The 23,041-nt window shown below is 37.4% G+C and overlaps 1 protein-coding gene across 2 annotated transcripts in view; it reads left to right on the plus strand.

Moving 5' to 3' along the window:
- Nucleotides 1-23,041, plus strand: part of LOC130862385 (E3 SUMO-protein ligase RanBP2) — a 56,914-nt gene that overhangs the window by 24,140 nt on the left and 9,733 nt on the right. Inside the window, exons 11-24 of one of the 2 annotated variants that reach the window (XM_057751963.1) lie at nt 11-186; nt 335-458; nt 1,928-2,089; nt 2,282-2,419; nt 2,492-2,638; nt 3,896-4,075; nt 4,168-4,251; nt 6,654-6,789; nt 11,334-11,428; nt 12,224-17,012; nt 17,717-17,794; nt 19,650-19,817; nt 20,511-20,603; nt 20,856-21,034. In XM_057751963.1, the coding sequence (XP_057607946.1) occupies nt 11-186; nt 335-458; nt 1,928-2,089; nt 2,282-2,419; nt 2,492-2,638; nt 3,896-4,075; nt 4,168-4,251; nt 6,654-6,789; nt 11,334-11,428; nt 12,224-17,012; nt 17,717-17,794; nt 19,650-19,817; nt 20,511-20,603; nt 20,856-21,034 (6,549 nt within the window). The remainder of the gene's footprint in view (nt 1-10; nt 187-334; nt 459-1,927; nt 2,090-2,281; nt 2,420-2,491; nt 2,639-3,895; nt 4,076-4,167; nt 4,252-6,653; nt 6,790-11,333; nt 11,429-12,223; nt 17,013-17,716; nt 17,795-19,649; nt 19,818-20,510; nt 20,604-20,855; nt 21,035-23,041) is intronic. The other variant, XM_057751962.1, reaches the window with a different exon arrangement.

A 23,041-nucleotide genomic window follows, 5' to 3' on the forward strand; every position in this document is an offset into this window, starting at 1 on the left:
ATCAAAACAGGTATTCTTACTTGGAGTTATATATACCAGCCATTTACAGTTAAAGGAGAAGTGTAATTCTCATCACACTTCGTATCATCCATTGTGTCTGCCACTTCCTGTCTGCAGACAGCTTTGTACAGAAAGACAGAAATCCTGGTGGGATGCAGTTTGTACTCTGATTCACAGAAAGGCAATGTGAGTAGTAAAACAATAGTGATCCTTATGACCTGGGTTTTACTAGGAATTTAATTAATTCATGTGAAGGTTTTATTTGTCATATGACAGCATATTTGGTAAGTATTGAGCTGCATTTCTTTAAAGTAGTTCTATTAAACTTTTATAGACCTGGAACGTCAGCAAAATTGCGACTTCTTGTTCAGCGTGAAATAAACACTCTGAGAGGCCAGGATAAACATGGCCTTCAACCTGCTCTACTTGTGCATTGGGCACAGTGTCTTCAGAAAACAGTGAGTGCAATGAAGTGTGTGTCTTCCTTCCTTCCTTCCTTCCTTCCTTCCTTCCTTCCTTCCTTCCTTCCTTCCTTCCTTCCCTCCCTCCCTCCCTCCCTCCCTCCCTCCCTCCCTCCCTCCCTCCCTCCCTCCCTCCCTCCCTTTTTTCCCTTTCTTTCAGAACATGACTTACCTCCAGTGACAGAGGCAGGCAGATCTCTGTGAGTTCAAGGCCATTCTCGTCTACAAATTGAGTTCTAGAATAGCCAGGGCTATTATACAGAGAAACCCTGTCTCAAAAGACCAACCAACCACCCAGCCAATCAACCAACCCAACAGAAAAAAATCATTGCCTCTAAACAAAAGTCTTTTTCCATAATAAAGTTAATGCACTTACACATAAGTGATGAGTAAAATACTGCCTACTACTTAGTATGTGCTATGTACCAGATTAGAAGTAGATGTTTAGCTTTCTGACTGAAGTGTTACTTCCACGGGCAGATTTGGTTATCTAAAAATGGCAGGTTTTGTTTCAGAGAGGATTGAACAGGATCTCACATAGCCTTGACTGGCCTTATGTGGCCAAGGAAGACCTTGAACTACTAATCCAATTACCTCTGCATCCCAAGTACCAAGATTGCAGTTGTGTATCACCATGTTCACCTTAAAAGATGGCAACTCTCAAAAATAGACTGGGCTGACTCATTAGTAAATGTACTAGACTTTTTCTTTTGTGTCACCAACCAGCTCCCAAATCATGACATGGAGACTTATTCTTAGTTTTGAATGCTTGGCCTAGCTTAGCCTCATTTCTGACTAACTCTTTTATCTTAAAATAACTTCCTCCCTCCCTCCCTCCCTCCCTCCCTCCCTCCCTCCCTCCCTCCCTCCCTCCCTCCCTCCCTCCCTCCCTCCCTCCCTCCCTCCCTCCCTCCCTTCTTTCCTTGTCTACCTTCCTTCCTTGTCTACCTTTTTCCTTGGAGCTTTTTACCTTTTCTTTTCTGTATAACTTTGACTACTTGTTGTGTCTAACTGGCTGGCAACTGCCTGGTTGTTTCTGGCCCTGTGTGTATCCTACGTTCTCTTTCTGAGCCTGGATTTCTCCTATTTATACTCTTTGCTGGCCAGTCTCATCCATCTCATTTCTGCCTAGCTGCTGTCAGTTAAGCTCTTTATTAGATCAATCAAGTGCCTTAGATAGTCAAGGTGAAACAAGTGTAACATATCTGTACATAATTAAACAAGTGTAACATATTTTACGTTGTTAACAAAGGCAGCAAAAACAAATGTAACATATTTTCACATAGTTAAAGTAATATTCTGCAACATAAACAAATATAACATCTTTGTCTAGTTAAAATAACATTCCACAACAAGTAGAGTCAGTTAGTAACTTCTGATGTTCCATTTCATTTTGATTTGATTTTTTTTTTTGTCATTTCTCTAAACTATTTGTGAAGTTTTGGAATTCTAACTGTCTCTTTTAGGGCAGCAGTCTTAATTCTTTTTATGATCAACGGGAATACATAGGCAGAAGTGTTCATTATTGGAAGAAAGTTTTACCATTGTTGAAGATGATCAGAAAGAAGAATAGCATTCCTGAACCTATAGATCCTCTGTTTAAACATTTCCATAGTGTGGATATTCAGGTAATAATGAACTCTTAATAAATAAATTTATTGCATATGTAATTTATACACATATAGATAATAACTACTTCAGCAAATTGCCTTGTTATTTAATGATAGTGGTGCTTCCTAAATCATGTAGCTGACAAAAATTTTAATCTGGAAAGCATGTGGGTTAGAAGCAGTATAAGTAACAGTTCTACATGTTCTTAGGCATCTGAAATTGAAGACTATGAAGAAGATGCACATATAACCTTTGCTATATTGGATGCTGTTAATGGAAATATAGAAGACGCCATGACTGCTTTTGAATCTATTAAAAATGTAGTTTCTTATTGGAATCTTGCACTGGTAAGTGATGTGGGAATCGAATTTTGTTTTGTTTGTTTGTTTGCTTTGAAAATCTAATTGTATCTTGTGTAGATTTTTCACAGGAAAGCTGAAGACATTGAAAATGATGCCCTGTCTCCTGAAGAACAAGAAGAATGCAAAAATTATCTGAGAAAGACAAGGGACTACTTGATAAAGATTTTAGATGACAGTGATTCAAATATTTCTGTGGTTCAGAAAGTAAGTTGTTGATTGTTTTCTGTAATTTAGTATTATTGATGACTGCCCAGGTTTTATATTTTGGTAACTCTTAAATCTCTCAGTATCCCTTGCATTAGATGTACCAGGGGCTTGTATGTAGCGTGAATGTGTGTTGATTCTTAACACTTTTTCTTAGGTTTGGTATCTCTTTAAAAAATAACAACAACAAAAACTTGGCGGTTGGGGTTAGGAAGATAGTTGTACAAATGCAAGGGTCCAAGAATGACTACCCAGCACACAAGCAGATCCCAGGTGGCCGTGACCCACCCTGTTTGTAATTCCAGTACTCAGAGGCCATAATAGGTGAGTAAGCTTGCTAGTTAGACCAGCTGAAGCTCCAGATTCAGCGAGAGACCATCCTTTGGTATACAGGTGGAGATGGTAATCAAAGAAAATGTTTGATATTAACCTCTGACTTCCACATGCACATGTGTGCACAGATTTTTGCACATGCATGTGTGAGTATGAACAACACACATGCACACACACAAAAAACAAACATAAAACTTTGGTATCTAGGTATATACTAGTTTCTAAAATAGGCAGTAATTTTGTCATTTTGACATGTAATTAAAATGAATATAATAACTTGAGGACTAGTTCCTTAAGAATTTTGGTGAAGTGAAATGACATGTAATTAAAATGAATATAATAACTTGAGGACTAGTTCCTTAAGAATTTTGGTGAAGTGAAACCAGAGTATTTTTATTTTTTCTTGTTTCCTTGAACTGTTAGCAGTTCACACTCATACTGGTTTCATGTTTAGCCTTCCTTCTGAGTATTTTGTTTATTAACATTATCGCTGCTCTTAGATTAGGGTTTATATTATCTGGTGCATTTCAGCATCTATATTGCACTCTATTCAAAATATCTTAGAAGAATTGGTAACTTTGTCCATATGGAAAAGCATCCTAAGTTCACTTTTCTTTATCAGTTTTGACTTACAGAGATACTAGAAGCAACTTAGACTTTAGATTCTACAATCTGTTTATATGTATAACTTAACATGTATTAAAATGCTTGTTAAGATGTCCTGCGGTGCCCACATTTTTTACAAAATGTTTTTACAAAATGCTGAGGCAGGACTGAGAATTCAAGTGTACCCTGGGCTACAAGGTGAGATCCTGTCTCAAATAAACTGAGAGGAAAGTGCAAACAGTTTAATAAAATAGAATCTTTTATTTCCTAAGTTCTTATTTTGACATATTTTTGCAAACTAAAACCTTTTGTTTTTAGTTGCCTGTTCCTCTTGAGTCTGTAAAAGAGATGCTGAACTCAGTTATGCAGGAACTTGAAGACTATAGTGAAGGAAGTACTCTTTATAGAAATGGTTGCTTGCGAAATGCAGATTCAGAGATAAAACACTCTACCCCGTCTCCTACCAAATATTCTCTGTCACCAAGTAAAAGTTACAAGGCAAGTAGAAAAGAAAGAAATTATTGTATTGTGATGTTCTTTTCTAAATGTCATAAACACTGTTAACGTTGTGTGCATATTTATATGTTTAGTATTCTCCAAAAACACCACCTCGATGGGCAGAAGATCAAAATTCTTTACTAAAAATGATATGCCAGCAAGTAGAGGCCATTAAGGTAACCACTTAATTTGACTAAATGTAACTCTTACGCTATTATTTTTCCTCTCTGATCATTTCCTAACCCTCTCTCCAACCCCCTTCACCTGTAGGTTTCTCTGTGTAGATCTTGCATTCACTCTGTAGCCCAGTCTGGCCTTGGACTCAGAGATCTGCCTGCTCCTGCCTCCCAAGTACTAGGATCAAAGGTGTGTACCACCTTTGATCCTCAGCCCTTCTTGCCCAGTTTTTTGTTTCCGTCCCTTCCCTTTCCTTTCTCCTTCCCCTTCCTTTTTTTCCCCCTTTCTTTTCCCTTAGCTTTTTTTTTTCTTTTTTTGTTTTGGTTTTTCTTGGTTCATTACTTTCTTACAGTTGATCAAAATGCCCTTACTCTACTCTATAGAGATCAATTATATATCCTGTTTTTTGTCACATCTCTTTTCACTCTTAACCATATTTTCTAAATTACTTACATATCTATTTCCATATGAGATGTGGATAAAACCTTTTATCTAAGACACAGTATGATTCCTGTTAATCTCTACGGTTGACTTGAACTCCTGTGCACTGTCAGACCTCTTGATTCTTTTCTCAGTGTGGCTATATTTAAAGTATGTCAGCTTTAGCACAAGGAATTTAAAAATTGTCTGAACTTAATTATTTTCTGTTTAAATGCTTTTATATGAATGGTTTAATAATTAGAGTGTAGCATTTAAGGGGACTTCATTTTAGAATTACAGATTTTTTTTTCCCAATGCTTTTTGGGTAAGAGCTAAATTATTTCTATACCCAATATTATACTAAGGACATTTTGCTATATGGCGATTATTATGGTATGTATAATCAGCACTGTTCACCTTTGAAAACTGGTTAAGTGACAGAATTTTGAGTTTGTACAGTTATTATGTGTTACACGAACCATGGTAACACATTGAGTTTCAATATACAGGTTTCAGTCATTCCGTATTACATGCTGTGGAAATGTAGTGGAGCACTACTTGGTAAGCCTGTAAGACTGGGCACTGTGCAGAACTCGACTCTAGTTGTTAATTATTGAACAATTAGATTTTTTTTAAAGATTTATTTATTTATTACATATAGTGTTTGTAAACCAGAAGAGGGCACCAAATCTCATTATAGATGGTTGCTAGGAATTCACCTCAAGACCTTTGGAAGAGTTGTTTATGTATTTGAAACATATAGTATAGGAAGGTCTCAAACTTGTAGTTTTCCTGCTCGCTTTCCCTCAAGCTGGGATTATATATGTGAGCTACCACTCCACTTAAGCATTTCTAGAATAAGAGAGCAGATAGTACTAGGATTTTTTTTTTTAAATATGATCTCAATTGTTATAAATTGGTTAGATACCTTGGCAGAGAATTTTGATGCTGTTTTCAAAATTGACCTATCATCTGGATGTTATTTCTTATTTCTTGGAAAAAACAAAGCAAAACAGGTGGTGGTTTTTCTTGCATACTTTTTAATCCCAGCATTTGGGAGCAGAGGCAGGTGGGTTTGAGGTCAGCCTGGTGTTCAGAGTGTGTTCGAGGACAGGCACGGCTACACAGAGAAATCTTGTCTCAAAAAACAAAATAACAAAAGAAAAAAAATTCATTGGTTAGAATTGCAAGAGGAAATTTTGTAATTTCTGGGGTTGGGTTGGGTAAGATAGCTGTGTAGAAGGCAGTGGTGTGTCTGCCATCTTGTCTGGTAGGAGAGAGTATGAAAACATTTTGGAGGATCAGATATCAGTTCTATATTTTTCTGCATCTATCTATCTAATCTATGCCTGTCTATTTAAGGTTTGATATCTGTGTCTGTCTAATTTGAAGTGTATGAGTTCTCTTGTTTACTAACGACATGATATGACTAAGAATGTATACATGATAAATTTTGAGCAGATACTGTTTTCAGTTGCTGTAATTTGTCATTACCTTGGAAGTTTGTTTTCACCCCCACGTGGTTAAGTATTGAGAGGTGACCTTCAGTGCTAATTAGTCCAGATGATGAGAAGAACAGAGCTGTACAGGGAGAAGATCTTAGAGGCTGAGTAGGTAGCTCAAGAGCTTGAGGATAATGGGTATCAGAAAAAGAAATTTATTTATCTTAAGTTTTATGAGTATCTAAGTGTTTTAGCGAGACTAGATTTTATGAAGATTAATGTAAGTTAAGTATGGAATGGAAATTAAATAATATTTAGGGAATTAGTTCTTTGGGATAGAGTTAAAGTGAAACATTATAGTAGACAAATTTTAACACATTAAAGAACCATGTTCTTAGTATCTAGATTCCAGTGGAGAGTATATTCTAAAAGATACCACCAAGTATTTAAATTTAAAATATTTGCTAAGTGTTCGCTGAGACTGTTCCTAGTATTATATAATTAAATGTTTAACTTTTCCTTTTATTTTCTTTAAATAGAAAGAAATGCAGGAATTGAAGTTAAATAGTAATAACTCTGCCTCCCCTCATCGCTGGCCTACAGAACATTATGGACAAGACCCAGCTCCTGATGGGTATCAGGGCTCACAAACTTTTCACGGGGCTCCGCTAACAGGTAAGCTGGCAACCGAACAACCCCCAGATCTAATAAAATATTACTCTTCTTTTAAAAATTTTTCCCTATTTTATAGTACTGAGATTTCAACTTGAAGCTGCATGCTTGCTAGATAGATGTTCTATCTCAGCTGTACCCCCAGCTCAGTTCCCCCTGCCCCCCAAGATTTAAATAGGTAACTTGTGAATTTAACTTGTCTGTGGTTTTTTTTTTTTTTTTAAAGATTTATTTATTATGTATGCAACATTCCTTCCACGTATGCTTGTATGCCAGAAGAGGGCACCAGATCTCATTATAGATGGCTGTGAGCCACCATGTGGTTGCTGGGAATTGAACTCAGGACCTCTGGAAGAACAGTCAGTGTTCTTAACCTCTGAGCCATCTCTCCAGCCCATTGTCTGTGGTTTTTTCATTCAAATATGTTTACTTACATGTTTGTTTAAACTCTATATTTAGTATACTGAAATTTTATAAGTCTAGTCAGAAACAAATCTTAACTAACTCCATATATATTAAATCTCAAGGAATGTTTTAGAATCTTTTTATATACCTCGTAGCTACACTGTGAAATGTTTCATAATTTGAAACATGTTGAGCAATATTATTAGGTACTGAGATGGTGCCTAATAAGAACTTAAACCTCTTGAGTTATTTTGATGGTGTTTAGAGAGACAGGAAGGTAATTAATTAATTTTCATTGTGAGCCTAGCTTTTATGGCCGAGTCATTTCTCCAGCCCTTATTTTGAAATGTAATTATTCACCGGGAAACCCGTATTATCTGCTCTCTTGCTATCTATCTATCTATCTATCTATCTATCTATCTATCTATCTATCTATCTATCATCTATCTATCTATCTAGTCAGTCAATCAACTGCTCAATCTATCTATTGAGATAGAGTTTTATTATTCAACTCTGGATGGCCTGGAACCCACTGTAGACCAGGGTGGCCTCAAAAGTCATTTCATTCATTTGAATTCTTTCACCTGCTTCTTCTACCCAAGTGCTAAGATTATAGACATATACCCCCACTGCTGGCTGCGTAATAAGTTTATTTTAAAGTTTTTTTCTTATATTTTAGCTATATAATTTAACTCCTAAAATATGGAGTTGATATTTGTTTCATATAATTACCTTGAGCATTTGTGTTTGTACAGATAGGTATGGCAATGTTTATTGTGGGTTGGTTATGTACAAAAGTACATTTTGTATAATTTTATCACAGTAACTCTGTAAATACTCTTGGTAATTTTAGTTTTATAGATGAGGAAATGATTTTTGAAGGATTAGTTTATCCATTAGTCCTTACTATACAGCTAGTTATTGATAGATTGGTATTTTTATCCCTAACTCGGAAGTACTTGCCAGTATGGTATAGCGCCCCCAGGTGGTCAGCAATAATAAAAATAAATCTCTTACCTGACAGATTACTCAAATGGTATTCCTATTCTGAAATCTAAAATTCTGTAAAACCTGGAACTTAATAGTATGGTAGGTCTTTCTTTGTTTTTTGTTTTTTCGAGACACAAGGTTTCTTGTAAAAGCTCTGGCTGTCCTGGAACTTGCTTTGTAGACCAGACTGGCCTCAAACTCACAGAGATCCGCCTGCTTCTGCCTCCCAAGTGCTGGGATAATAGGCATGAGCCACTGTGCCCAGCTCTTTTTTTTTTCTCTTGTGGTAGCTTTTGAGTGACAAGGTGTCCTAAGTGGAAAAATTCTACACAATACACTCATATGAGAGGATGTTGTCAGAATATAGATTCAGTGAAAATATAGGCAGGGTATGATGGCAAACATGGTTATACTCTCGTACTGAAGATGCTAAAGCAGGAAGATCACAAGTCTAAGGCCAGTCTTGCCTGCTTAGTGAGGCCCTGTCTCAGAAACAAACAAATTGAATTGAATGAATGAATTTATGAAACATGACTAAATTTGGTATTACTTGCTTTCTGTCCTTAAGACATCTTTATGTATATGCAGATATTCTGATACCTTTGTCACCAAAAAATTTGGACAAGAACTAAAAATTAGAACTGTAATGTATATTGATTATTCTGTTTTGTTCATTTTGACAACATCTTACTTTGTAGCCCAGACTGGACTAGAACAAACTGACTTCAAACTTACAGTGATTCTCATGTCTCTGCCTGAGGGGTGGGATTGATGTTTAGTGTAAGATCTAGTTTAAATAAGCACATTGCGTCTGGTTCACGGAGTCACACTTAAAGAGTTCTCTGTTCTCTTCTCATAGTGATTTCTCAGTGTTAGCAGGTTTCATGAAGGTAAACTCAGTGTCATACATTACATAGAAAGTATGTGTTTAGAGCGTAGACCTTGGCCTGCTTAAAACTCTTTTGTAGGGGATTAAATATACTGGCTGACCTCTAGAGTTTATTAGTTCTTGTGTGCAGTAGTTGTTACTTAGGTACCTCTTTGGTTACTATTTCCATTTCTTCTGTGTACAGGCAAAAAGGATCTTTTTTTTTTGGTGTCATATAAGTCTATAAACATTCACATTGTCATATTCTTTTTTTTTTTTTTTTTTTTTTTGGATTCTCAAGACAGGGTTTCTCCTTAGCTTTTGGTTCCTGTCCTGGAACTAGCTCTTGTAGACCAGGCTGCCCTCGAACTCACAGAGATCCGCCTGCCTCTGCCTCCCGAGTGCTGGGATTAGAGGCGTCCGCCACCACCGCCTGACATATTCTTTTAATGATAAAAAATTGTACTGGCTAGTACATTCTTGTTTTATAGTTAAGAAAAACTTCAATTGCTTGTTAGCAAGGTCATAAGTTTATTGGAAGCTTATTTATTCCCCTGTGTTCATAGTAAAGAATACAGAGGTATTCTTGTTGTCTTTTAAAAATGAGATGCCTAGAAGGTAAAGACAAATCAAAGAAGTACTGAACAATTTAACAAAAACTAAAGATTAACCACCCTTTAAAAACATACTCAGCCTTTAAAACTTTTATATTTGTTTTATGCATATAAGTATTTTGTCTGCATGTGTGTCTGCGCACCACATGTGTGCCTAGTGCCTGAAACTGGAGGAAGACTTCAGATCCTCGGGGACTGGAGTTATCGTTATGAGCTGCCGTGTGGGTGCTGGGAATCCAGTCTGACTCTTCTGGATGAGCAGCCAGTGCTCTTAACTGCTGAGCCGTCTTTCCAGCCCCTAAACACGTTTTGGAATATTCTCTGAATTGTCTATTCATATACTGGCTTCTTTTTCTTATTTGTAATTTTTTGTCCCACTGAGTCTACAGGCACTGATAGAGTTACATTCTTTTGCCTGCACGTACATGTACACTCTAGGCATGCAGTGCTATGGTTGACAGTTGTGAGCTGCCATGTGGACTCTCTTCCACAAGAACAGCCATGTCTCTAGCTTCTTACCTGTAGATTTTTTTTTTGTTGTTTAGATTATTGTGTCATGTCTATCAACTTGTAACTTCTGTGCCTGTTTCCTCCTCCTTAGAATAATAGTTCTGTCCCATCAGGCCATTCCATTAGGTTTCCAAATTCAAACTTGGGAGTACTTACTTTACTTCTACAGTTTTTATTACTTTTTCACAGTTACTTGGCTACACTTCCAGGTTTTCACTTCATGTACAGTATGAAAGGTCTTTTGGTTTTTAGTTTTGCCACTTAGTTTAAGTGCCTTTAGTAGTTTCAGTCCTAATAAAGCTCACAGAACAGATGGAGCTTCTAGTTTGTCTTTCAGTGTTACATTTTTATGTATGTGTGTGCACATGCGTACTTTAAGCCACAGAACAAGTTTTGTGTTAATTTGTTGTTTTAAATTTTGATGTATTATATGTGTCTGTCTGTCTGTCTGTGCCATAGCATGTGTTCTGGAAATGAAAATCATATTGCTAGGTTTGTGTGGTAACCACCTTCACCTGCTGAGCCATGTAGTTGGCCACATGCTTATTGTGAGGTCCTTTCCATGATTATATTAGATGATTTTGTGCTTAAATCTCAGTAATATTTTGAGTTCATAGCCCTGCTATTCTGTAGATTTTCAAGGCCTCTTTTAAACTTTAGGCCATCAGATGCATTTTGGTTAGTAAATCTTTTGTAACTACAATATTTCTAATGTTGATCATCCTGTGCTTTTACATCCTGCTGATCTTAGATGGACCATTTGCATTCTTCTTGGTTTTCTTTTGAGAGAGAGAGAGACTCTCACTATGTAGCTTTGACTGAAACTCAGAAGAAATCTGGCTGCCTTTTTCAGTGTGGAGATCAAGTAGCATATGCTACTTATGCCTTAGTCTAGGATGTTAAAGACAACAGCAGTGGTCTTTTTTATTTTTTTTATTTTTATGTCATTTTTATAGGGTTTTTTTTTTTAGTTTTTCGTTTATTGATTACTTTGGGTTACTTTAATGTGTAGAAATGTAAAGATAGAATAATTAAAATTTTCTTTGATTCCTATTTTGTATTTATAACTCTTGTCTAGATAATAGTATTTTGAACTGTAGAATAGACTTTTAACATTGTTTTCTTTTTCTTTTTCTTTTCTTTTGTTTGTTTGTTTTTAGTTGCAACTACTGGCCCTTCAGTATATTATAGTCAGTCACCAGCATATAATTCCCAGTATCTTCTCAGACCAGCAGCTAATGTTACTCCCACAAAGGTAATAAAGGAAAAACTTGTATATCTATAACTACATTTTAAATGTTTAGGTTTCTTTTAAAGAAAATGAAAGGAGTAAGTAGTTCAGTATTGAAATTATGTGATCTTCATAATGCAGGAATTTCTTATTTTTGTATTTTAGAAGTAAGTTGAAACATTTGAAATATGTTAAATATAGGAAGATTGTAAGTTTTAGCCCTTGTGTCTTTCTATTTCAGTTGGACTAGGGCAAGTATATTCTTGTGTTGCTAGTCTGGTGTATTGCCGTCCTGTTGACTCAAACAGTAATTGAAAATGAAGACTTGAAGGACAGAGAGCTGGGGGTGCATTTAGACCCCTATTCTACTTATTGTGACCGTGGGCAAGTTTTTTTAAACTTCTGTACCTCTTAGGGCATACCTATTTTAAAATGAAAATTATACTACAGTTAATACAGTTTTTGAGGATCCTAAAATGAGCTAAAATGCTTAGAATAATGCCCAGTTGGTACAGTGAATTTTAGTCATAATTACCACTGCTAATTAAGATCATTTGGTATGTGTTTAGTGACTGAAGAAGCTATTTGTAAGTGTAGATGTTTAAGACATCTTATTAGTATATGCCAAGTAAATATACAGCTGTCTTTGTAGCACCATTGGTTTCCCTTGTTGTTCTGTGTACATTGGTGCTATTGCTAAATAATACTCATAATTTCAGGTTTATAAGAGTTGATTTATATGTAGCTTTTCATATGGTTATGGTTATTTTTATATAGTCTTATGGTTAATCTATAAAATATTTTAATTTTTTCTTTTAGGGACCAGTTTATGGCATGAATAGGCTTCCACCCCAGCAGCATATTTACGCCTATCCACAGCAGATGCATTCACAACAGATGCATACACCGCCAGTGCAAAATTCATCGGCTTGTATGTTCTCTCAGGAGATGTATGGTCCTCCCTTGCGATTTGAGTCTCCTGCAACAGGAATTCTATCACCCAGGGGTGATGATTACTTTAATTATAATGTTCAACAGACAAGCACAAATCCACCGTTGCCAGAACCAGGGTATTTCACAAAACCTCCACTTGTAGCTCATGCTTCAAGGCCAGCAGAATCCAAGGTTATGGAATTTGGAAAAACCAATTTTGTTCAGCCCGTACCGGGTGAAGTAATAAGGCCACCTCTCACAACACCAGCACACACAACACAGCCAACTCCCTTTAAGTTTAACTCAAACTTTAAGTCAAATGACGGTGACTTCACATTTTCATCACCACAGGTTGTAACACAGCCTCCTTCAACAGCTTATAGTAATAGTGAAAGTCTTTTGGGTCTTCTGACTTCAGATAAACCTTTGCAAGGAGATGGCTATAGTGGACCAAAATCAGTTTCTGGTCAAACTATTGGGTCTCGAAATACATTTAATTTTGGGAGCAAAAATGTGTCTGCAATGACACTTACAGAAAACATAGGCCAAAACCAGCAGAAGAATTCTGGTTTTCGTCGAAGTGATGATATGTTTACTTTTCACGCTCCAGGAAAATCTATATTTGCATCCCCTGCTTCAGAGCTGGCAAATAAGAGTCATGAAACAGATGGAGGAAGCGCTCATGGGGATGAGGATGATGATGGCCCTCACTTTGAGCCTGTGGTTCCTCTTCCTGACAAGATAGAAGTAAAAACCGGTGAGGAAGATGAAGAAGAATTCTTTTGCAATCGTGCAAAATTGTTCCGTTTTGATGGTGAATCCAAAGAATGGAAGGAGCGTGGGATAGGCAATGTAAAAATATTAAGACATAAAACATCTGGTAAAATTCGCCTTCTGATGAGACGAGAGCAAGTATTAAAGATCTGTGCAAATCATTACATTAGTCCGGATATGAAGTTGACACCAAATGCTGGCTCAGATAGATCTTTTGTATGGCATGCCCTAGATTATGCAGACGAGTTACCAAAACCAGAGCAGCTTGCAATTAGATTCAAAACTCCTGAGGAAGCAGCACTATTTAAGTGTAAATTTGAAGAAGCCCAGAATATTTTAAAAGCCTCAGGAACAAATGTGTCTACAGCACCAAACCATACTATCAGAATTGTAAAAGAACCTGCGGCTCATGATAACAAGGATATTTGCAAATCGGATGGTGGAAACTTGAATTTTGAATTCCAGATTGTAAAGAAGGAAGGGTCTTGGTGGCATTGTAACAGCTGCTCATTTAAGAATGCTGCAACTGCTAAGAAATGTGTATCATGCCAAAATATAAACCCAGCCAATAATAAAGAGCTCCTAGGTCCACCATTAGTTGAAAATGGCTTTGCTCCTAAAACTGGCCCAGAAAATGCTCAAGATCGATTTACAGTGATGACTCCAAATAAGGAAGGTCATTGGGATTGCAGTGTTTGTTTAGTAAGAAACGAGCCCACTATATCTAGGTGCATTGCATGTCAGAATACAAAATCGGCTAACAAAAATGGATCTTTTGTTCAGACTTCTTTCAAATTTGGGCAGGGAGACCTTCCTAAGTCTGTTGACAGTGATTTCAGATCTGTTTTTTCTAAAAAGGAAGGAGAGTGGGATTGCGATATATGCCTGGTCCGAAATGAAGGAAGCTCTACAAAATGTGTTGCTTGTCAGAATCCAGGCAAACAGGCTGTGTCTACTGTTTCATCACCTGCCTCTTTTAAGGCCAGTACTTCGGATATAAGTAAACCTCCAAAGGGTGGATTCGAGGATATGTTCGCTAAGAAAGAAGGACAATGGGATTGTAGTTCGTGCTTGGTGAGAAATGAAGCAAATGCTGTAAAGTGTGTTGCTTGCCAGAATCCTGCTAAGACAAGTCCAGCTGCCGCTTCTTTCAAGTTTGGTTCTTCAGAGATGAGTAAGGCTCCCAGGAGTGGATTTGAGGGTATGTTCACCAAGAAGGAAGGACAATGGGATTGCAGCCAGTGTTTAGTCCGAAATGAAGCAAGTGCTGCTCAGTGTATTGCTTGTCAGAATCCAAATAAACAGAATCAGCCTACATCTGTTGTCCCAACTTCTGCCTCTTCAGAGACAAGCAAATCTCCAAAAAGTGGATTTGAAGGATTGTTTACCAAAAAGGAAGGACAGTGGGAGTGCAGTGTTTGTTCTGTACAAAATGAGAGTTCTTCTCTAAAATGTGTGGCTTGTGATGCCTCCAAGCCAACTCATAAGTCTGTTGTAGAGTCTTCTTCAGCTTTCACAGTGGGCTCAAAATCACAGGTAAATGAATCTGCAGGAAGTCAAGTGGGAACAGAATTTAAAAGTAACTTTCCAGAAAAAAATTTCAAATTTGGCATTACAGAGCAGAAATTTAAATTTGGGCATGCGGATCAAGAAAGAACATCTTCCTTTGCCGTTCAGGGTTCTTCTAACACAGAATTTAAGTCAGTCAAGGACGGGTTTAGTTTTTCCATTCCTGTGTCTGCTGATGGGTTTAAATTTGGCATTCAGGAAAAAGGAAATGAAGAGAAGAAGAGTGAAAAACACCTTGAAAGTGATACTGGGTTCCAAGCTCATGATCTTAGTGGTCAGAAGAATGGCAGTGGTGTGATCTTTGGTCAGACAAGCAGCACTTTCACCTTTGCAGATCTTGCAAAGTCAACTTCAAGTGAAGGGTTTCAGTTTGGCAAGAAAGACCCTAATTTCAAGGGATTTTCAGGTGCAGGAGAAAAATTATTCTCATCACAAAGTGGCAAAGTGGCTGAGAAAGCTAACACGTCTTCTGATCTTGAGAAAGATGATGATGCCTACAAGACGGAGGACAGTGATGACATCCATTTTGAGCCAGTGGTGCAGATGCCTGAAAAAGTAGAACTTGTAACAGGAGAAGAAGATGAAAAAGTTTTGTATTCACAGAGGGTGAAATTATTTAGATTTGATGCTGAGATAAGTCAGTGGAAAGAAAGGGGTTTGGGGAACTTAAAAATTCTCAAAAATGAAGTCAATGGTAAACTAAGAATGCTGATGAGACGAGAACAAGTACTAAAAGTCTGTGCCAATCATTGGATAACCACCACCATGAACCTGAAGCCTCTCTCGGGGTCCGATAGAGCGTGGATGTGGCTAGCTAGTGACTTTTCAGATGGTGATGCTAAACTGGAACAGCTGGCTGCAAAGTTTAAAACACCAGAGCTAGCTGAAGAGTTCAAGCAGAAATTTGAGGAGTGTCAGCGGCTTCTCTTAGACATTCCACTTCAGACACCCCATAAGCTTGTGGATACCGGCAGGGCTGCGAAGTTAATACAGAGAGCTGAGGAGATGAAGAGTGGACTGAAAGATTTCAAGACGTTTTTGACAAATGATCAAGTAAAGGTCACCGATGAAGAGAACACAGGTTCGGGTGCCGATGCTTCCAGTGCTTCAGACACAACAGTGAAGCAAAATCCTGAACACACTGGGCCTACCTTAGAATGGGACAACTATGACTTACGGGAAGATGCCTTGGACGACAGCGTCAGCAGCAGCTCAGTTCATGCTTCTCCGTTGGCAAGCAGCCCTGTACGGAAAAACCTCTTCCGTTTCGGTGAGTCAACTACAGGATTTAACTTCAGTTTTAAATCTGCTTTGAGTCCGTCTAAGTCTCCTGCCAAATTGAACCAGAGTGGAGCTTCAGTTGGCACTGATGAAGAATCTGATGTTACTCAAGAAGAAGAGAGAGATGGACAGTACTTTGAGCCTGTTGTACCCTTACCTGATCTAGTTGAAGTATCCAGCGGCGAGGAAAATGAACAGGTTGTTTTTAGTCACAGAGCAAAGCTCTACAGATATGATAAAGATGCCGGTCAGTGGAAAGAAAGAGGCATTGGCGATATAAAGATTCTACAAAATTATGATAATAAGCAAGTTCGCATAGTGATGAGACGGGACCAAGTATTAAAACTTTGTGCCAATCACAGAATAACTCCAGATATGACTTTGCAAAATATGAAAGGGACAGAAAGAGTGTGGGTATGGACTGCATGTGATTTTGCAGATGGAGAAAGAAAAATAGAACATTTAGCTGTTCGTTTTAAACTACAGGATGTTGCAGATTCATTTAAGAAAATTTTTGATGAAGCAAAAACAGCCCAAGAAAAAGACTGTTTGATAACACCTCATGCTTCTCATTTGAGCACGCCTCGAGAGTCGCCGTGTGGCAAAATTGCTGTAGCCATTTTAGAAGAGACCACAAGAGAAAGGACTGATGTAACTCAGGGAGATGAGGTAGTAGACACAACTTCAGAAGCTGGAGAAACATCTAGCACTTCTGAAACAACACCAAAAGCAGTGGTTTCTCCTCCGAAGTTTGTATTTGGCTCAGAGTCTGTTAAAAGCATTTTTAGTAGTGAAAAATCAAAGCCATTTGCATTTGGCAATAGTTCAGCCACTGGATCTTTGTTTGGATTTAGTTTTAATGCACCTTTGAAAAATAGCAGTAGTGAAGTTACTTCAGTAGTTCAGAGTGGATCTGGAGGAAAGGTAGAACCTGACAAGTGTGAGCCACAGACTGACATCAGACAGTCTTCAGATGGCAAGGTCAGAAATGCCGTTGCCTGTCCAAAGGAGGAGTCTTCACCTAGTTACACATTTAAAGCACCAGAAAAGGGTAAGTACGCAGTGTAGAGTTCAGCAGATTTTTTAAAAATATATTTTTTTAATGATTTATTCTTATTTATGTCTGTATGAGAGTGTCAGATACTTTGGTGTTACAGATGGTTGTGAGCTGCCATATGGATGCTGGGAATTGAATCTGGGTCCTCTGGAAGAGTAGACAGTGCTCTTAACCATTGGGCCATCTCTCCAGTCCCCAGCAGATTTTTTTAAAGTGTGTGTCTTTGACTCTTTTTAGAAAACAAATATTTTAGTCGAAGTTGTGTCATAAACACTAGTTAGTGAACATTCTGAAGTATTTTAGTAGACAAGTCTAACCCCTAAGTAAGTTTGCTTGTGAGTATTCAAATTAACATATCATAAGAGATTTGTTTCAGTAACTTGAGAGGCATGTATCATAAAGCAGAGCCAAAGAAGCTAATCTAGTACAAAGACTCATGCACTTGATTCATGAGTATTAGTCTTTTAAATGTTGATTCTTCAGTGTTTTGTTTTAAAATCAACTTGAAGCATGTGTTATTGAGATGTTCCGTGTGTGTTATATGAATTAGTATTGCCACCTCTTATTAAATTAGTAAAGAAAGTCCTTGGGTATGTAAGACAACCAGATTGATATAAATTGAGGGTTCCGACTCTTGTGTATTAAGAGTTAGTTTGTTTCATAAGATGTTAAAAAATGAATATTCTTTATTTTCCTAGGATTTAATTTTAGCCTTTTTAAATCTAATCCCATGGCCTTTTGGACCAGCTTCCCTACCTCACAACCTGAGAGCAAAGGTATAGATCTAGTATTTCCAGTATGAGGTGACTGGCAGCTGGTAATCCTTAGCCAAGTACTTGTGGCTGTATGAACTGAAGTACTTAACACTGCAATGTGCATGCTAAAGAACGCCATTTTACAAAGCATACCTTTTGAGTAGGGCTGTAACAAACAGCTTTCAAAATTACTTTTTAAAATGTACCTGGGTGCTATTTATGTTTTTTTGGTGCTCTCTTGGCTTCATCTTCAACTATGCTTAATGTCTGTCTGTCTGTCTCTCTGTCTCTCTCTTTCTCTCTCTCTCTGCTTCACTGAACTTTTTTCTTTTCAATTCTGTTTAATGAAGAACCTGCTTTTCTAATCTTTGACTTTAGCCACTACTGTTAGGCAGTATTCAGATAGGATGGCAGTAGAATGTATATAAAACATGTCTCTTTAGGGTTTAGAAACTGAAAGTAGACCTTGTTTTTACAGCTACCCTTCTGTAACTTGTGTTCCTTATGAAGTACAGATCATTTATAGATATGAGTCACTTCTTGACTAGAACATTAAGCATATAGAATTTGTAAAAGTTCATTAAGAGCAAATGAGGGAAATAATGTCCAGTATGCATCTTGACCTTGTAGGGGTAGGTACCAGTTCTCTAAAGTAACACCATCCAGTAGAAATAAAATATGATCTCTGTCTAAATTTTTTTGTGAGCAGCATAGAAAATGAAACACTTGAAGAAATTGGTGGCATAAAAAAGTGATCTATTCAATTTAATATATATGTACAAAATATATCATCTTTTAATAACGATTTAAAAGAAAGTGAAGATATTTTATATTCTTTTTTATACCAAGCCATTAGAGTCCAGTGTGCACGTTCATACCTCTAGCACATGTTAGTTTAGTCTAATCACCTTTGAAGTGTTGGGAAGCCACATGTGGGTAGACTACCATATTGGACATGGTGGCTTTGGAGAATGTTTTCTCATAGTAGCTGCTACATGCATATTTCATGACTGGTTTAAGGCACTGGTTTATCAGTTCCTACAAGCTAAAGATTTTTTTTTTTTAAAGATTTATTTATTTATTATGTATTCAGTGTCCTGCCTGCATGTATCCCTGCAGGCCAGAAGAGGGCACCAGACCCCATTACAGATGGTTGTGAGCCACCATGTGGTTGCTAGGAATTGAACTCAGGACCTTTGGAAGAGCAGACAAAGCTCTTAACCACTGAGCAATCTCTCCAGCCCCCCAAGCTAGAGATTCTTAATATCAGAACAGACTTCATCTTCCTTTTTTCCTCTCCAAATTTTTGACCTTTCATCAGGTGGGAATGGAATAGGGGTGTTTTTAGTCACAGAAATTGTCTTGATACATAAAGTATGACTGAAGAATGATTGTTTAATTTTTATCTAATTCCACACTTGGAAATATGCACGGAATGGATACATGCTATCACCTGCCATCCTTTGTAGTTAGAAGTTATTTGCTTTCTTTATAGGAGCTTAGAGAACTAATGCAGGTTGGCTCTGGGGCATACTAATTTTATGTTAGATAATCCTGGAGGTACTTCTTTTCAGTTGTAAATGCATGGATACTTTGCTGAATTACTGTTTAGTGTATACTTTTTGTATTATAGAGATTGTAATTTCCAATGACTAGTAAAAGAATTTTAAAAACTTTCGTATTCTGTAAGAGTTTTTAATAGAACACTAAATCAGACTCCTAATTCTAATTCATGATCTAATTCACTTGATGTGTTCCATAGTATGTGTTCTTATTTTATCACTGTGCTGTTTTAACCTATAGATAGGTTTCGTATTTTATTGATTTTTATTAGTGTGATTACTGTGTCTTATCAGTTGTTTTGACTTGGTTACAGCACAAGAGAAGAATAAACCTGCAGATCCTCCTTCGGATACTGATGTTCTCATTGTGTATGAACTCACTCCCACTCCTGAGCAAAGAGCCCTTGCAGACAAACTTCTGCTTCCTCCAACTTTCTTTTGTTATAAGAACAGGCCAGATTATGTTAGTGAAGAGGAGGATGGTAAGTCTTTCATTAACTGAAGATGACTTCTGGTGACTTTAGGAATTGGGAGTATAGTTTAATTATTTAAAACCTGACTTTTCACCAACATGGCAGTGCCTGCAATCCTAGCACTTGATAGGGTCAGGTTGGATGGCTGAGTTTCTATTCATGGGGAGTTTCAGGCTAGTGTGGGTTATAGAGTGAGACGACCTCTCAATAAAGAAAGAAAATGTAAGCAGAGTTTTAGAACTTAGACTACTATCCTTAGAGGTAGGTATTTACTTCATGATTATAAAATACTTGGTAGAATAATCAGAAGAATGGCATTCATTAAAGAAGCCCTTTAAAAATGGTTATTGGATGCCAGGCATATGTTTTGAGGAAATTGGAAATAGTCATAATCCAGAAGTATTCAAAGTAAAAGAGGGAGACAGCAAACACCCTCAGAGTTCAGTGAGGGTATTAGGGCAGTCATAGAAACGGTACATTGTGGGGCCGGGTGACTGGGGTTGGGAGCTGTACTGCAATGATAGAATGTCCAAAGATGAGGGGCGCATACTGGAAACTCAAACAGGTAGGAGGTGAAGGTCTCTGATTGGCAAAGCTGAGTGCTTTGTGGATATAGAGTGAAAGAAAGTGTGAAGATCATGTCTAGGAAAACCTTGTACCTAGTAAAATTCTCTTTCTCAATATAATGAATTGCATTTGAAGATGAAGATTTTGAAATGGCTGTCAAGAAACTTAATGGAAAACTCTATTTGAGTGACTTAGAAAAATACCGACCATTGGAAGAAAATTTAGCAGGTATGTTTATACAATTTTGATGTCCTATATTTTAAAGGTACCTCTTAGTCTTATAATATTTGTAATTGCCAGTTTTATTTATTATTAAATTAGTGCTCATTTAAAATATTTGAAAAATAATACGTGGCCATGGGCTGGCTTCATGAGCATTCATAGTCATGCTATGGAAGTCTTTAAATTGCTTTGAAAACCTGCAGACTGGCAGTCGGACTGGATTTCTGATTGTGTCTGCTTGTATTGTGTTTTTTCCAGATAATGACAAAGAATGTGTCATAGTTTGGGAAAAGAAGCCAACAGTTGAAGAGAGAGCAAAGGCAGACACTTTGAAGCTCCCACCTACGTTTTTCTGTGGAGTCTGCAGTGATACAGATGAGGACAACGGAAATGGAGAGGATTTTCAGTCAGAGCTTCAAAAGGTTCATGAAGCTCAGGTCAGACTGTCTGCATTGTTCTTTCAGGTCTCTTGCCTCTGTAGATGGAGTACATTTTAAAATCTTAGTATCAAATGGTTATAATTGGCCCTTGGCAAGCATATGTGTTCGATTACATAAACATAGAGCCATGTTACTATTCATGTATGAGAATACTCAAAATCACTAGGGTATCAAACCCAGATTAAACTATAGGCTTAATATTGTATCAGTTAAAACATCACCAAGATTCTTTGTAGATATAAACAAATTCGTTTAAAATTTCTTAGCAGTTAAGTTATAGCTAATATGAGTTTTTTTTCCCCATTTTTCTTTTGCGAAAGTAAATATTTTTTTTCACATAATATATCTTGATTGCCATTTTCCCTTTTTTACCATTCCCACCCCCTACCTCCACTTCTCTACTCTCCTCCTATCTGGACCCACTTGCTTTCTGTCTCTCATTACAAAACAAACAGGCTTTTAAGGGATAGTAATAAAATAAAATGTAATAAGATAAAACAAAAAGTAACACATCAGAATTGGACAAAACAGCCGGGCGGTGGTGGCGCACGCCTTTAATCCCAGCACTTGGGAGGCAGAGGCAGGCGGATCTCTGTGAGTTCGAGGCCAGCCTGGTCTACAGAGCGAGTTCCAGGACAGGCTCCAAAGCTACAGAGAAACCCTTTGAAAAACCAAAAAAAAAAAGAATTGGACAAAACAAACAGAAGGAAAAGAGCTCGAGAGCCGGCACAAGCAATAAAGACCCACTTGTTCACACACTCAGGAATCCCATCAAAGCCCTAAACTGGAAGCCGTAATAGAGCTGTGCAGGCCTTTGCCTGCTGCCTCAATCTCTGAGTTCATGTGTGTGCTGATCGCATTCCTTTAGAGGGCCTTGTTTTCTTGGCGTCCTACACCTCTCTGACTCTTAAACTTTTTCTGCCTCTTCTACAGGGTTCCCTGAACCCTTAGAGAAGGAATTTTATAGAGACATCCTATTTAGGGCTGAGTAGTCCAAAATTTCTGAGTAAGAGTTTTTAACCCTGAGGGAATAATAATGATGTGTCGTCTTCCTTTCTGAAGTGATACAGATATTTTGATCCAGCTTGTAGATGGTTCTGTATTCCTAGGAAAGATTTCACTTGGTTATGGTATAGTACAGTTTTGTATCATTTAGTTTCTATTTGTGTAAATTTTTATTGCTACTTATAAAATGGATGTTCCTCAGTAGTACTGTTGAGTAATTTTCTGGTATTAACTTTAGCTTCCATATAAAAATCAGTATTAGGGCCTGGATAGTTAAAATAGTTAATGTACCCATCCAGGGGGCCCAATACCCTCTTCTGGCCTCTGTGGTTATCTGAACTCACTTGTGCATAATCTCTCTCACACATATAAGTAAAAATTAAAACTTAATACTGGGCTGGTAGTGGTGTCCCACACCTTTAATTCCAGGTAGAAGTAGGTATAGCTCTGAATTCAGGTCAGTCAGGGCAACATAATGAATCCCATCTTAAAAAAAAAGTCAATGGTAGTATAAACAGATTGGAAAATACTTCTTTGCGGCTATTTTCTGAAAGAGATTTTCAAAGTTCTAACTAAAGGAACTGTGTTTTTTGTTTTTGTTTTGTATTTTGTTTTTTTCGAGACAGGGTTTCTCTTTCTCTGTCCTGGAACTAGCTCTTGTAGACCAGGCTGGCCTCGAACTCACAGAGATCTGCCTACTTCTGCCTCCCGAGAGCTGGGATTAAAGGTGTATGCCACCACTGCCCAACTGGAACTGGTTTTTTTTTTTAAGATCTTGAAACCAATTAATTGAAGGTTTATTTGGAATGTCTGTTAGATTATTTGTCTCTTTATTACTGAATGAGTTCTAATTGTGTCTAAATAGTCTAATTCTCAAATTTGTAGATTTGTAGAATAGGCTTTTGTTAATCAATTTTGGTATTGGAGATAGGACCTCACACCGTAGTACAGGCCTGCTTTGACCTTCTTGGGATCTTCTTATCTCATCTTTAGAGTGCT

Source organism: Chionomys nivalis, chromosome 19, assembly GCF_950005125.1.
Source record: "Chionomys nivalis chromosome 19, mChiNiv1.1, whole genome shotgun sequence".
Lineage (NCBI taxonomy): Eukaryota > Metazoa > Chordata > Mammalia > Rodentia > Cricetidae > Chionomys > Chionomys nivalis.